The following is a 17,603-nucleotide window of genomic DNA, read 5'->3' on the forward strand; positions in this document are numbered from 1 at the left end:
TCACTTTTCTGCCACTTTTGACTAATCGAGAAGATGAGAATAAGTGTTGATATGATGAAATTGATGAAGGGAACACTCACAAAGAATATCCATGCCCAGGTTAGGATTCGAACCCGGGACCCCTGGCGTTGTAGCGCGCCGTGATAACCACGCCACCGCGGAGGTCGGCTGTAACATTGAATTGATTAATCTTATTTAAAACTTAATAAGGGTAATTTTCAGCTTCTCGGCAAGGATAGGAAACCGAGGAATATCACTTACACACAATCGTAAAATATAACTTGAATTGCGTCGATTGTGAATGTGTGTTATTAAGGATGCGAATTATACATGCAGTGCTACGAATTCTGGTTGTCGAGTATCAATTTTTAAAAATAGTTTCAGTAATAAATAAAGCTTATTTGTATGATGTCTACGTGGTCGACGGGTCATTACAATGGGTTTAAAACTACTGGTAAATTAGGTGTAATTTAGAGTACAATAAGGATAAAACTGCTTATTTTTCGTTAAGTATTTATTACTTAAAAATTGTGTATACAAAAAAGTCAGTACAAAAAGATGCTTCACTTATCATACGACAAATTTGAGCTTCAGAAACTCTTTGTCGTGTGGAAGTAAGGAGTGATTCAGAATGTACCACAACATAGCAGCAGCAAATTCTGGATCCTTTTCAATATGTAGAAGTATTGTAGAGAATCTCCCGCCAGTACACATTCCGGACCAATCACGATGCAGTAGGAAGACCCTATGGTATGAAGGAAGCCGTGAGGTATACCAAGAAAGGAATGGTAAAAGGTAAAAAGGAAAAAGAATCAGAGTGGAATATTATTGTTATGGAGGGCAAAGTCAAGTAAGCATACTAAAGAAGAGAAGAGAATGTTTTATCTTGACAAAAGGGCTTACTTTTAAAGTCACAACAGTTAGGCACCAATGTAGTTAAGTCTCTAGAACTATAATGTAATAGTTGCCTCGGAAGTAGGGTAGATGCTTCCTGACGTCATGTACACTTACCGCTAGGTTAACTGCGACGAGGAATCAAGAGAAATCAAGACATGAGGAGACAGCATTGTCTCTACAGCTGCTGATAGAACCCACCCTCTGAGATTCGTTTTCCGTAAATTCCCACTACGCACATTGGATCATTCACTGTCGTTGCTTAGATTATATTATTCGTCACCTGAGGAAACAATTCTGAGTATCTATCTGGCCACACTGCGGAGAATGCCTTGGTAGGCTCGTCAGTACAATTGCCTACAATGGAATTTTCCCTTACTGCGCGATCAGGTGGGTTCTCAAATTGTTGTCTTAGATGAGGAACAACAGGTCTAATGCAACAATGACAGACATTTTTGCTCATTTGTGTACCAGAAATATTAGGAAAACTTAAAGTTTGGCAGGACAAGGTATAACATCGACTTAAAGTACCATTTTTTTGCAGAGATAGAAGACATCCCATGTCGAAAGACGAATTGGAAGGGGGAATTTTGGATATGTTGAGTTAACAATGATAGTTACGAAGATACGAGTTTCTACTATTCATCGCTGAGCAGATCCCTTTATTCCCAAGATAAGACATCCGAAGCAATCTGTACCTCATAGTGGTTCATCTAACTTGAAAGTCTGTCTCATAGACATTTCATTGAGGCTGATTCATTTAAATATGCTTACTTGAGAGTTTTACAACGTGAAATGCTGTTGTATTTGTTGATAATTAAGTAGCACAAAGTAAGTAAGGAGCGTCTAGAAAGCTACAGACTGTGCACTAGAGCAGAAAAGATTGAAACTAATGTTGAGTCCCGAATTGAGGACAAGAACTAAGGATTATAGGAACCTGTGCTTAGCTGAGGATAGTAAAGTAAAAAGCTAGAATTCCACCCTGAACTTAGGACGAAACAGGCTTAGCAGAAAGGATAGTTGGGACAAGTGTCCGGGGTGACATCAGCTGGGTACTTGTTCTGCGTACCGTGAAGGCTATTGCGGTAGTTCGCAGGAGGAGCAGCAGGCTTTCTGTCCAACGGAAGATTGTAGACTGTCGGTGGACTTGGGGTGACTGGACGGTACACCGGTGCTGGCGGCGTGTAGGACGCTGGCGCTGGCGGCGTGTAGGATGCTGGTGCTGGCGGCGTGTAGGAGACCTGTCCACGACCAGGATTGTAGGTGCTGGCTGCCTGGGTCAGGTACCTTCCTGCATTGGCTGTTGGATCGGGAGCGTAGTACGTGGTGGGAGGGCGAGTGGTGGTAGGAGGATTCGGGTTGAATCCCGGGATGACTTGAGGATCGTAGCTGATCCTAGTGGCGTCCAGGTTCAGACTGAAGTAGTTCCCCTGCTTGATGAGGTTGGAAGGGATGCCTTCGATGCTAACCTGCGCGTTCGGGGCTCCGTAGTAGGCGACGGCCGGGTTGGCGATCGAGCAATAGGGGTAGTTGGGACATTGCTGAGGGGTGAGTCCTGCCGGAACCTGGGGAGCCGAAGGGATTGAGACTGCAGAACATGCAGCCAGGGTGAGAACTGAAATTACCTGAAAAATAAAGGAAATATCTTCTAGTCGACATTGCCAAGATGAAAAGCAATCATTATGTTGTGACAACCACTGAATCTAAATTGGAATTCAGTTTGACCTCTACTGGCTTTTGAAAATTAAATATAGATTGGGTTCAACAATTAATTTGATTGAGCCTATTAATAAAATTCAATCGATTTGCCAAATTCAGAAACAGGTTTCTAGTTTCTATTTATTTTCCGCGAACAATTTACTTGAACTATTACCTGATCTTCCTCGCTCTATGAATTTTTCAAATGAACTTATGTTGGTAATATTTCAAATAATCAAACTTAGAAAATATATTATGCACACATTTCGCTTGAAATCATTGTAGAATGGAGAGCATAATTATTAACAAGTTCCTTGTCATGTTCATTCGCTATATTTCACGCAGTTCAAAGTTCGGAAACTGAAACACCAAGGAAACAGTTGACAATCTCTGCACAAGCATAGGTACAATCCCATTCCTCAAAGTTAGTTAGGGTGTAAGAGAAGAATGATTAAAAATAGCGATGGGTAATTTTCCCGATAATATTTATACAGCCCACTGTACATTTTATGTAATTTTAAAGCCCATTAGAGAGCTTTAAACTTGGTCTCTACAACAAGGAGTTATGTGGATTCTTGTAAATCGAAGCTTGGCACAATTTTGCTACTTTCAAATATTAAAAAATATATATTAACCCGATATATTAAATATTAACGATTGCAACGGAAATATACACTTGGAACAATGTGCATGAAGCACTAAAATAATCATTATTATGCATTGCTGATTCTTCTGTAACTAGTTTCCTAAAAATAGACTACGTACTTACACGTGAAATTATTTCTTGTCAACCAATCCACATTAACTTTCCGTTGATTGACTCACCTTGATGGACTCGCATTGAGTGGCTCTTTGAGATTTTTTTTTTTAAAAGTTACCAGCTAGAAGGTATCTCTCGATAATAAGATTATGATACTCATTCAGATATTAAATTATTCTCCCATCACCTACACAAACAACACATACAGCAGCAAGCTAAATCCTTACCAACTTCAACATTTTCACCAGCTTGGAGAAGTCGGTGTGTACGAGATCTGCCGAAGAGGAAGAACTCGACATGCTCTTGCACGTCAACGCTTTTATACGCCAATCTCAGGATTACCGTCGCATTTGCATAAAATGCTCGGATCCGTAGAATTCTTAACATGCATTTGTTCTGAAATGCCGAGTGATTGACCGATAGCAGTGTCCGGGGAGAAAATTCACTGACCTTCGCAATATTTTTCAAGCGGTATTCTTGATAATAGTAACTGTAAAATTTAATATTACTGTTTATTTACCGCGAAGAGAATCCACATTATCTGCTGAATTATACTTTCTTTGCACTTAACAGCATGTGCTTTCTTCTGATTTACATGCGTCATATAGTTAAATATCATGCCATTGCCCTCCAACAATCAATGTACATTCTATGACTACTGTTCCCAGTATTATAATAATTAAAGGACAGAAGTATTTCCACTACTTTTTATTACACATACTAGGAGGGATCGGGTATAGGGAATGTAATTATTGCAATATTGTTAATTTTTCAGTGATGTTGCAATAATACATATGACCACCGTTTTTTATAAGTCAAGAAAAAGCTTGAAACAAGTAAGAAAGTGAACGCTGTATATTCTTTATTGTGCTAAATTTAAAATAACCATCAACATTCTTTGGTTTCCTGCCGCCACAACGCAAACGTTCCACCTGTTCCTATTTTCGGTTATATCAATTTAATCTTGATCATTCTTGCCCATTCTCTTGAAGTCTCAACATCACCTTCGTCATGGTATTTCTAAAGGTCTCTCTCATACCGTACGGCCCATCGAGCGAAGCATTCGTGGCTAAAAAATTCCAATAATATCAGGAGACGATTGTAGATTATGTATTTTGAGTATTATGTAACCTTCTATAGCCACCGGTTGAGTATCTACAGGGTGAGTCAAAAGTTCCTAACATCGCCTTTAAAAGGTACATGCTGGGTACAATTGGTCATGATACGATATGATATTTATTGATATTGATAAGCCCTTGGGCTGTGCGTATCCTACACCCCGCCTTAAGCATACATCCCATTGATCATACATTTATAAACATTTATAAACAGAGACATTTGGAAAAATAAAATATATATGTACATGTATAAAAAGGCAATATGGCCCTCTTCTAATATTTAAGATTGTTCATCATCACTACCTTCACAACAATGCACTAAGCTGCTCGTCAAGTCAACCTTGCAGCAGGTTTTCGCATATGTAGTTCCAAACGTGCGCGCAAGAACATAGTTCCACTGAGACGGGTTCTATTCCGACACAACTGCATACTTGCAAGAAAACAGTTATTTAATTTGTAATATACAGACAAAATAGTACATCCATTAGCAGGTATGGACTTAATTGGTTGCAATCACTGTGCAGACGAACTTAGAACCGTAGATTCGCCAACTGCAATGAGTAGTGCGTTGAAGAGACACTGAAACTTTAGAGCGAGTCGAGCGAGACTGAATGCGTTGCAGAATGCGTGGAATCGGCGATACCAGTGTTGCACATCCCACTCTTTTAACCCTATGTTTATTGTAGAGCGGCGAGAATGGCTGAATCTACTGTTCAGCGCGCGGTTTTACCCGAATGTTATTTTGGACTTCGTCCGAAGGGAAATTTTCTTCAAAGACAAGCAAGTTGTTTTGAATGCATAATCCTCCTTGCGGCAACAAGATCAAAGTAAAACAGGGCGTGAGGTGATTTGCCGTCAATGTGCGCACGAATTGTATCACGGGTGTTGAATGATTTGCTGTTTGAGTTTAGCAAGAGGAAACGATTGTTTGTTTTTTGACGACAAAAGAATCTCCGCGGTATTAAAAGATATCGCAGTGAGAAGAAACATGTTTATTATTTGGACGAGACGTCCTTCAACTCGGTGGGTGGGGGAAGGGGGAATAAAACATGGAAGGATACCAGCATGCAAAACCACGCCAGGGCTGAAGAAACCAACGATGAGGGGAAGGGGGAGGCTTATTGTTTCACCCACTGGCGGCAATGAAAGCTTTGTTGAAGGTGCATATTTACTGTTCCGCGCAAAGAAAGGGAAGGGTGATTATCCGCAAGAAATGGACAGACCAAGATTTGAATCCTGGTTTAGTGAAGTGATTCATAAATTGAAACCAGAGTAATAGCGACAGACAATGCACTTGATTGTATATATCACCAATAACAAATCATGTTTTTTTGGTGGTATAACTTGAATTGCGTGTGTCTTACAGGAACGGATGTATTGCGGACGAAGCAACCACGTTTTTCATAAATGTATTTCTTTCTAAACCAAAAAAAAAAATTGTCATTAAATTCAAGAGGGCCTATCGTTGTTTACTTTTATCTTTGTTCATTTTTATTTTTGCGTGCTCGAAATATACACACACGCTCTCATGTTTCGAAGATATTTCGCATTTATATTAAGTAAAGACACATTTATTAAATAATCTATGCGCAGAAAGTACTTTTAAAATTTTATGTTTCAGGAGACAAAGAGAAGCAAAAATACATTCCACTTGACATGCATGCGGGTTTTGATGTGTTGTGCGGTTGGCAATACTGTGGATTTTCTCAGTGTCTGCGATGTAAGCAGCTCGGCGGTTGAGGAAAGACTGGCACGGAAGATTCTGAGCTCAGTTCTCGCGCGGATTGATACATAAAACCTGCTGCAAGGTTGACTTGACGAGCAGCTTACACGCTCGGCCTACGCCTGAGCCACTGTTCCGTACCCTTCAATTTCACTGACCCCTTGCAGCATTTTTCTGCGCTCACTACAAACTGCATGTAAGTATGAGCCCAGAGGTTTCATGTTTGCATCCGTTATATCATCCCTCTCCTCCCTAGATACAGCCTGGATTGTCTGCTCAATGCTGTCCCCCCATTTGCGTTGTCTGAGGGGCGCCGACCAAACACACTCATGCAGGATGTGAGCCCTTGTCTCCTCTTCGCTGCATAAGGTGCAGAAGGCACGACCGTCCGGCCCCTTGAGTTTGTGTTGCCTCCACCTTCCTAGCAGGAATCAGGCGAATCCACTTCTTTGCTGATACGTACACGTATCAATGTATCGTTTCCTCCCCAATTCCAACCACACCTCTGGCGGTTGTGCGGCGGCGGACGTTACTTTCTTCCTACGTTCTGCCACGATGTCTTGCCTGCTAATGTTCACCAACCTCTCCTTAAAATAATTTGCAACATCCCAGTTTCTCACTTCTTCCCACAGTTACCCGAGACCCATTCTGTACAGGTCATCTGTAATCCCTTTTACCCAGTGGCGTGCGAACCTTCCAAAATCTAGACTCGCAGACACTGTTCTTTCAGTGAGTCTCCAGTCCCTTGTTCCAGCTTCACCCAGTACTTGATTGATTGATTTGGTGTTTTAAGTCCACTTTATGCACAGTAAGGCTAATCGGGACTGGACCTACAGTTTAAAGTGGTATCCGAACCACTTGTGCCTCCACCGGGTATCGAACCCGGAAACCCTTGACTACAAGGCGACGACGTCACCCAGTACTTGAAGCATCTCATCTTGGCTTCCACATCCTCTCTATGTTTCCCACATACCTCAGGACGCCACACGTGCTTGCATTCGTGCTGGTTTCCAGTAATTGTTTTAAAAACCGCGCTTGTATCTGATTTGCTACTTGCCCCCTTCCCCTCATCCATAGTTCCGCGCCGTAAAATAGGGTTGCTTTCACCGTTGCTTCATAAATTTGCTCCAGCAATCTCACACTGACTCCAGGGACTTTCCGCTGCAGTCGCTCTACCTTGCCCAGCGCATAACAAGCTTTTCCCTTTCTGTTCTCAACGTGCTTTGTCCACTCCCCTGCCATACTCAGCGTGATGCCTAGATAGGTGAAACGTTTGACCCTTTCAAGCTCAGAATTCCCATACTCCCACCGCTCCTTTGCTGCGAAGACATAACCTTTCTTAAACACCATTATTTTCGTTTTTCGTGTGTTTACCTTCAACATCCATGTTGTGCAATATTGTTTCAGTGTGTTCAATCCCCGCTTTAACCCTTGTACTTCGTTTGATAATAAAAGGCGATCATCCGCATGGAGGAGCATTGCTATCGGTGTGCCGAATATCTCCGGTGTTTCGGCACCTTCTTCTCCCACGGAGCTAGCAACGTCATTAATAAAAATAATGAAAATTAAAGGCGAAATAATTCAACCCTGTTTGACGCCTACCTTGCTCTCGTGCTGCCCAGACACCACCCCTTGCCCACAATTAACATAAAATCTGACCCTTCTGTAAATATTCATTAGCGTATTGATCACTCTAGCCGAAAGGGCCAGATCTCGTGAATGCACTGAATTGTAACGAGCGATTGGCGGAAACGGAAAGGTTTTTCCTCAACAATATATTCAATAGTGGAACCTTCCCAAAATTATGGGAAACGAGCGTTATTTGGCCTCTATACAGGTGGAGAGGGGATATAAATGACAGAAATAATTACAGAGGTTTCTTTCCTCCCCTTGTTAGGGAAGGTATATTGTAGCATTCCTTAAAAAATGGGCCGACATTTTTGATAAACTGACCCCCCTGCAGGCTCGTTTCAGGTCCAACTATATCACTGTAGATAATGTTTTTGTCCTGAACACACTGATTCAAAGCAAATTCAAAGCAATTTGTCATGATAGAGACAGATTAAACCCAGGGAAACCATAGTTATGTGTGACAAGCGGAGGTTCACTATATTGTTGGCCACCATATTGAATTCAACTCCAAAATTTTAAATAATTAAATTTACTTCAAGCAGGGGCACACCAAATTAGGTGCAAGGAGCATCGAATTCTATTCTGTCCTCTGGCGAGATATATGTATTTTCCCCTTGCTTGCGTACTTTTCTTGATGTCTAATACAATAAGGTTTTACCATAAATTCTTTATTTCAAGGAAACATAGGAAACAGTGTATACTCTCTTAAAAGATATATGTTATGATGAATATGGATGGCAATCTGTGCTAATCTTAAGTTTATCACATTGCTTACAGGATTATAAGAAGGGTTTACGAAAACATGCTGTTTTTCCTGTCTGTGGAATAGTGGGGAAACAGACAATTATTATGTTGTTAAACGATTGGAGAAAGAGGGAAGAATATGTGCCTGGAGAAAAAAATGTGAAATAGCCCTAAGAATATTTGTGAAAGCCTTGATAAAAAGATGGAAATGGGTTCCATTACTGTCGAGGATTTGTCCGAATATGACAATATCAAAATTAAAGGAAGGGTATTTTTGTAGTACCTGAAATAAGAAAATAAATATATTTTAATGAAAACTCCGAACTGTCGATTTAGCCGCCTGGAGTTCATTCAAAGAAATGGTGAGGGAATTTCCGAGAAACAGAAAAGAAGATTACTATGAATTCCTAGTGTCAGAGCTACTGAGGTGCTACAAAGAAATGGGCTCTTTCTCATCTCGATGCATGTCCACGGAACTTGGGTGAAGTTGGCGATGAACAGAGTGAACGCTTTGATCAGGATATTTCTGTAATGGAACGCCGTTAGCAGGAACGATGAGATCTAGAGATTATCGCTGATCTCTCAAGCGAGAAAGTAACAGTGAATGTAAGAGACGTCATTGAATCGTAGGCATTTTTCACATCTTGCGCATTTACTTTTTTATACTTAGATTTCGATGTCCGTTTTCTGGCATTGTATGCTAATTTATATAGCATTTCCCTAAATATTGATATACCCCTGTAACAACTAAACGTTGCCTGTTAGAGCATTTTATGGCCATTTTCGAATTCAGCGCTTATGTTTCCAGAGAAGGAAGGTTATTTGGCTCGGGAGGCAAAAAAAAAAAGTTTTAATTTGTTCCCTTGTGTTATGGGCTCTATTTCTTCATTTCAGCCGGTTATATTTATTAGCAGGGACTACATGGGGGCTACTGGGGGCTAAAGCCCCCCTGTAGAACCCCCCTGTAGCCCCCCTAGATTTCTGAAGTACGGTAGACGCATTTCGACCGAAAACTTTCCATTATTAAACTTCTATTGGTGCAAGTACAGTGTTCAAGTACATTTTCCAGTTCTATTAGATCGTAAGGTTACATTATTACAATGTATTCTAAAATCAAGGACTGATCATTTGATGCTAAGTAATTGGCCAATCATGAATCGCCAAACTTGCTACGAAATCTGCTGCCTGCCTTGTATAGGTGGGTTTTATTCAGTGGCTGCGATATTAATTCTTGATTGTTGGCATATACGGCTAAATGTATACAATTATTAACCTCTATAAATCGTATCTCTATATTTCGGAATAAGTCTTAACAGGTGTGACAAATCAATGTATAGCTGCAAATATCCGGGAGGGAGATATACGATGTTAAAGAATCAATGAGTACACAAACTACCCATTTCTTAAATGCTAGGAATTAGAAAGATTAAAATTGGGCTCCCACCCCCGATAGTCTAGCGATAAAGCTACTGACTTCATATCAAGGGGACCCGGGTTCGATCCCCAGTCAAGGTAACTTATCATTAAGTGCTTCGGATTCCACTAGAAGCTGTAGCTCTTGTCCCGATTAGCCTCTGTCCATATAGTGGACCTTAATAGAAATCCAATTAGCTAATCATTGCAATACGGTAAGAAAATCAGCACGCTTGGGCAATTTTATTGCTCGGAGTCCTATTCCTACATGTTAATTAATTATCATTTGGGGAAAAAATGTTAGAAAATAATGTCTGCTGTACCGTCAACAGTGGCTAATTACGATTCCGTGGAGGAGAATTAATCCTTGAACCACATCTAAAATTATTGATCCAATTCTGTTCAGTATTTATGCATAATATATTCTGAATTGAATTAAAATCTTCAGCAGTTATTTTCACTAATAAAAATGCCCAGTGCAAGAGCTGCAACTACAGTATACTCATTGCTTTTATGTCAATGTATTTATCTCCTAGAAGAGGTGAATTTGTAGTGAAAATATGTTTGTTCCTTGAGAGTGGTGCCACCTAAGTAGACTGTATTTCTCGCATCCTCCCCATTTTTAGCCCTAAGTTCTGAATTCCAGTTGTTGAACAAGAAAAAGTAAGATATTTCATGATGGCAGAGAAAATGGTATTCAAGGGTGGTATTGTTTATTTGATGCTTACTTTATTAAGTTAGTGCCGCTATTCTTAAGCACGAAAAGCTACAATCTTCTGCCGCTCCCTACACTGTTATGATTTGAACAGCTTAGAGTTATGGCACAACAAGGCAGAAAGCAACTTAAAATAAGGACCCTTCAGCAGCTGCTTGCAACGGTTGAAACATTCAAAATTGTCTTTTACGAACTTTATAAGCTTCGTGGTATTCAAATGTGCATGCCTCCATCAACGACTGCTTGCGGCAAATCAAGTGTGACCTTCGTAATCGAATTGGTAACGAGAGGTTGATGGCTCTATCTATTCTGTCCTTTGAGAAAGAGCTTGCAAGTCTTTGGATTTAAACAAAGTTGTAGCTGCTCATAAAACATATCGTAGTTTCTTTCTGTGGTTTATTTTATCATTTTAGCAAAAAGGTGCTAATACTCTTTACACAGAAATAGTGTTACGTGTAGTATATACGTAACACTGATACGTATATGTAGCGAGTTGATAATGAGTGTAGTTCTTATGGGATTTTTTGTACTGGTCATATGAATAGTAAGTCTGCGATATCATTCCACCCAATAATGGCTTAGGAAAAGAGAACAATATAATTATTGCATTTTATTGGACATAAAAGATTCGTACACCGTAATAAAGTATTAAGTAAATACATTTTATTTAACCGGTATTAGTTAACCCCCCGAGAATTTGACTCCGAAATCTGACGCCCCAGACACACACGTATTTCAGGCTGGCGCCGTTACTGCTTATTAGCTGCTACCAGGTGTAGAAGTATGAAACCGGAATTTGTTTGCAAGAAGTAAACGGCTGGTGTTTGCAACTGAGAAACAATATTTTATTCAAAGTAAGCTCCATTGCTAGTTACACATTTCTCCCACCTTTCCGGCAGGTTATGAATGCCACGCCAAAAGAAACGTTCTTCTTTTGAAGCGAACCAGTCCGCGAGCCATGTTCGTACATCTTCATACGAATTGAAGCGCTGTTCTGCAAAAGCGTGTCCCGGTGAGGCAAATAGATGATAATCTGAAGGAGCCAAGTCGGGAGAATACGCCGCATGCCCTAGTATCTCCCATTTAAACGCCTCGATTGTTTCCCGGACCAGTTTTGCTGTGTGTGGTGAGGCGTTGTCATGGAGCAGGATGACCTTGTGTTGCCTTGCTTCATATTCCGGCCGTTTGTCACGTAACGCTCGATGTAAATTGATCATTTGCTGTTGGTAACGATCTGCGTTAACGGTTTCACCGGGTTTTAGCTTGCAATTCGTTGTCTTCGAACTTTTTCGGAGGTTTCCCACGTTCCTCGTTTCGCAAGTCAAAATCGCCACTTTTGAATTTCTTGAACCACTCGAAACACTGTGTTTTCCCGAGAGCATGTTCGCCGTAAGCTTCGACGAGCATTCGATGCGATTCTGCGGCGGTTTTCTTCAAATGATAACAGAACACCAATGCTGTCCGCAAATCGTAGTTCGTAGGCACAAAACTCGACATGTTCCGGGTGTCCAACACCTTCCTCTGTCTGGCACTCGGGTTACTGTGTTCCGGTATAACGTCCTCGGGAGTGGCGGGCAGCAGCTGGCGCTGCTTACGCGATCTTCCGCGCCCTCCACTGCCGGCTAGCACCATATATCGGCCAATTCCGGTTTCATACTTCTACACCTGGTATTTCTTAGGTAGAAATGGCAATTTCTGTCCACAGACTACGCGTATAATCACACAGAAAAGCATCCGGGTTGCCTACCCTGAAAATTTCAAATGAAATATTTTGCTTGAGGAAGTGAAGTAATTGACCGAAAAGTGTTTGTGTGTTGTAAGGAAGCACTCACTGCTCATTACCGGAATTCGACAAAAGGTTTTTTTTTGGTTTTTTTTTGTTCATTGTAAGTCTCCCTTCATCAATTTAATCATATCATCATTCATCATCATCTTCCCGATTAGCCTAAAGTGGCAGAAAAGGGAAGTAAAATAACTAACTAACTAACTAACTCTCTAGCCTTCTTAAACCCGAAGGTTCATGGCTGCAGCAACACAGGCCTTCCATCTGTCCCTATCTTGAGCAAGATCTATACACTCTTTTCCATCCCTACCCATTTCCTATAGGTCCATCTCAACGTTGTTCCTCCATCTTCGTATTGGACTTGCTACAGGTCTCTTACCATCAGGTTTCCCAACAAGAATCCTGTAAACTCCTCTTTCCTCTCCCATTCGTGCCACATGGCCTGCCCACCTAAGTCTTCTTGATTTAATCATTCTAATAATATCTGGACATGAATACAAATTATGTAGTTCTAAATTATGTAACCTTCTCCACTCACCTGTCTCCTCATCGCTTTTAGTAAAATAAACGAAAATCAAAATAAATGATAGCCTAATATTTAATAGCATGTCATCATATCACAGAGAACAACTAATTTTAAGAAATGTGCTTCATTTGAATCTTTTCTTAAATGTATCTCCTTGGGGAAAATATATTATTCATTTAGTACGGATATCCGTGAAGTTTACTCTTTTCCAATTTCGTTACTCGTTCGAACGCGCCCCATACCTCAGTGTGACGTAATTACCTCGAATACCGACCAGCAGCTGCACCTCTGCAGAAATACATTTCGTTCAAAGGAAGTTTGGAGTCTATTATCAACGCCTTTCCTTGTATTCGCCTGTAAGGGGGCTGATTGCACTCCAGAGCCTTTTAAACTGAACGCAGATAGATTGTTTGCTCACTGTGAATCTGGTTGGGTGAATCGAGGTAGAAAATTCGGATTGCTTCAGTCCAACGGTGGTTCTCGTTGAAGCGTGCATCTCGAGGTGTCGGAGTGTGACGGAATGTTACGTCACACTCTCGGTAACGATTCGTTGGGTTCTCGGCATGCATTTGACCACACGCACACGCACGTGGGAGGAAATTCTTCACGCCAAGTGGTTTGTGGATGATGCAATACGCACGCCAGTCTTTGCGTACGGTCTGAAGGACGGTGCCGAGTAGTGTCGAGTAAGAATTTTTACGATCGAACCGAAAACTGCCTGTCAGAATATTATATTTTGGTTTAACTCTAGAACACAAAACCTTCGTAAATTTTACGGAACAACGTTGGACAGAACGACAAGATGCTACGATTAGAAAATGACTAGGCGAATCATACTCATAATCATACTGAATATTCATCCCAGCCCTGCGAAGGTTTCTGCTCCACCTTAGAAGCATGGCGTTTTCCAAATTCTAAATTTTCAAACTGATTTATATTTGTAAAATTGGTTTTTGGATTAGTATCACAAGATATTATATACGTTTTATAACATTTAACTACCTATCAAACAAATAAAAAGTTTCTTGTTTATTTTTTAAAAAATAAATTATAAAAACCCTATTTTTTCATTTTTTCCCACCACCCATAAGAAGAAATATTTTTTATACAAATAATGACACTAAAACAACTATCAAAATGTATGTTTTTAAAATGATGAGAATATAAACTAATAGCACCAAACATAAAAAAATTATAAAAGGTTAATAATTGAGAACATTAAAAATATATAAAACTGAGTCGTGAAATATATGAGCGTTTTGTTTTTACGTTTCTCACAGAAGGTTTTTTATTCTTGGGTTAAGTAGTGAGGAGGCATGTATCTAGAAATATATTGCGGGGGTTTCCCAACCAAGTGTTTCAGAAATAATAATATAAATCTTTAAATTAAAATAAATGAATTATATTAAATTAATATTAATTAATACATGTAAATCTATTAATATTGCATTTTTATTATTACATGAATACACAAAAAGATGGTATAAGAACAGAGATATAACAGAACGTATTTATTATCTAGCTTGCGTGTACTTAACATCGCCAAAATTTGTTTAGAACAAATAAATTAATGTCAAATAGATATGGAATCGAGTATTTATTATAATAATAAAAATGGATCCAGTTGGAGAAAAGTAAAGTTCCTGATTAATATTTTATGCATATTATCATAAGTAGAAATCATCTTTGCTTTGATACTGTTTTTCAAAGCATTAAGATTCCAATACAATATATATCCTTGCCTTCCAAGTTCAGAGGAACTGAATAAGGATACATTAGGTAAACAAAATCTAAACAAGTTCGTTTTCATTATTTCATTTTGGTACTTGGTAAGTATTTCATGGGGGTTCGGACACCCCCTAAATACGTTATTGATAGTAGAGAAACTTTTTCTCAATCTGAGGGAGGAGAGGAGATTGATAAAAGTTAAAAGTACCTATAGAGGGGTGAGAATATGGAAGGTAAGGTGGAAAACAGAAAGAATAGCAGACGGGATTCATATACGCACAATTTGAATTCACAGAATTCTACCAAGGAAGCAGGTTTTATATATATTTATATATGTAAAGTATTGTTTATGTCAATCTTGCCTTCCCCCCACTCAGGGGGGACGCGGGGGATGCTAATCTGAGATATGAAAATTCTCATAAAGCATCCCTCCAGGCATCCCGCCTGCCCCTACGCATTGTCTTGGTACTGATCCATACAGCCATCATTCTACTTTCCCTCAAATTCGACAAGTCATCCCCCCGCTAGGAATTTCCAATTTGAGCACTGCTCCCTCCTCAAATGTAATTGTAGTCGGTGCTACTGGACAGGATAAAACGAAGAACCAAACATATGGGAAACCAGGGCAAGAGTGAACACCGGGGCAACAGTAAACATGGCATTTCGTAGAATTCGCAACACCTCTAAGCAAGTGAATATCGAAAGCTGGAAACTCGTCATGGATGCCGAGTGACCTTAACTGTGTTACCTAGGAAAGTATCGTATCGTTAAAAACTGCCACCTGAGCAATTTTTTGCAGATGTGTGTTACAATAGTCTATACGACAAGTTGAAGGTCCAAAAGGCTTCATCCCTAAGTATTACGTTGACATGGTACTGAAAAAGAACACGTTAGATAGAGAGAGTAGAGAGGGAGGAGTTGAAGAGGCATACAAAGATTGAAAGAGAGAGTAGAGAGAGGGAGTTGAAGAGGCATACAAAGATTGATAGAGATAGTAGAGAGGGGGAGTAGAAGAGGCATACAAAGATTGATAGAGAGTGTAGAGAGGGGGAGTTGAAGAGGCATACAAAGATTGATAGAGAAAGTAGAGAGGGGGGAGTTGAAGAGGCATACAAAGATTGATAAAGAGAGTAGAGAGGGGAAGTTGAAGAGGCATACAAAGATTGATAGAGAGAGTAGAGAGGGTAAGTTGAAGAGGCATACAAAGATTGATAAAGAGAGTAGAGAGGGGGAAGTTGAAGAGGCATACAATGATTGATAGAGAGAGTAGAGAGGGTGGAGTTGAAGAGGCATACAAAGATTGATAGAGAGAGTAGAAAGGGTGGAATTGAAGAGGCATACAAAGATTGATAGAGAGAGTAGGGAGGCTGAGTTGAAGATGCATACAAAGATTGATAGAGAGAGTAGAAAGGGTGGAATTGAAGAGGCATACAAAGATTGATAGAGAGAGTAGAAAGGGTGGAATTGAAGAGGCATACAAAGATTGATAGAGAGAGTAGGGAGGCTGAGTTGAAGAGGCATACAAAGATTGATAGAGAGAGTAGGGAGGCTGAGTTGAAGAGGCATACAAAGATTGATAGAGAGAGTAGAAAGGGTGGAATTGAAGAGGCATACAAAGATTGATAGAGAGAGTAGAAAGGGTGGAATTGAAGAGGCATACAAAGATTGATAGAGAGAGTAGGGAGGCTGAGTTGAAGAGGCATACAAAGATTGATAGAGAGAGTAGGGAGGCTGAGTTGAAGAGGCATACAATGATTGATAGAGAGAGTAGAAAGGGTGGAATTGAAGAGGCATACAAAGATTGATAGAGAGAGTAAGACAGATAAGGAAAGAGTAGAGAGGAGATGAGTAGAAAAAAGAAAGGGGGACGAAATATTATATATATATATATATATATATATATATATATATATATATATATATATATATATATATATTTATATATATAGGTTGCACGTTTCAATGTGGAATTAGAGAAATGTTTTAAATAAATTCTGATTGTATGATTCCCTCTTCTCCATGTTTTGTAGCCCTGAAAAGCTCAGAAATGTAGCTTTTCCACATCCATAATTTTTAGCATGTGACGTTTTACCATCAAACTGCATTTAAGGAATAAGTTGTTGAGTTTGGTGTACAGTGGCACCTGAATATGGACGTTTAGTTTCTGCTAAACATGACTCTCAACCAGGCACGTATTTAGAAATATATTTCGGGGGGAGGGTGTTCGAACCAATTTTCTCATAATAATAATGTTTAAATTAAAACTATAATAATTATATTAAATTAAAATAATATTAATTAAAATATTCAAATTAATATTATGTTCTTATTAAATGAATATATAAAAAGACGGTATGAGGATAGGGATTACAGCACGTAATCATTATCCAGCTTACGTATAGTCAAGGTCGGCAAAATTTGTAAGAAAAAAGGGACGTTGCAAGGAAATTAATGTCAAATAGAGAAAGAATTTAATATTTATTGAATATCAAACAATGATGTTAGATCCAGTAGACGAAAAGTTATGTACCTGGTAATATTTTATGCATATTATTATATATGGTAATAAATCTTAAATAAATCTTCTTTGGTACTGTCAAAGTCATATGATTCTAGCCTTCCAATAAGTACGGAAGCTATAAAAGAAACCTAGATTAAACATGAAGTATAATTTCATTATTTACTTCTAGTTATTTTATTATTTTCATTATTTAATTTTAGCAGTTAGTAAGCATTTCCGGGGGTCTGGACCCCCTAGATCCCCCTAAATACGTCCTTGCTCATGATGTAGAAATAAGATTGTCACCTTACTTTAATATACACTGACCATACAAATAAACAAAATTATAATTATTTTTAGATTCTTTAT

General features: G+C 39.4%; 1 protein-coding gene across 1 annotated transcript; it reads right to left on the reverse strand.

The window, feature by feature from the left end:
- Positions 1–577: 577 nt before the first annotated feature.
- On the reverse strand, positions 578–3,629 carry LOC146004083 (uncharacterized). The gene is made up of 2 exons (XM_083142712.1): positions 3,580–3,629; positions 578–2,519 (listed from the first exon to the last, which is right to left on the reverse strand). Exons 1-2 carry the CDS (start codon positions 3,589–3,591, stop codon positions 1,899–1,901), a joined length of 633 nt encoding a protein of 210 aa, XP_082998838.1. The 5' UTR covers positions 3,592–3,629; the 3' UTR covers positions 578–1,898.
- Between the last annotated feature and the right edge of the window lie 13,974 nt (positions 3,630–17,603).

The sequence above is a fragment of the Lepisma saccharinum genome, chromosome 21 (assembly GCF_977018435.1).
Source record: "Lepisma saccharinum chromosome 21, izLepSacc3.1, whole genome shotgun sequence".
Classification (NCBI taxonomy): Eukaryota; Metazoa; Arthropoda; class Insecta; order Zygentoma; family Lepismatidae; genus Lepisma; species Lepisma saccharinum.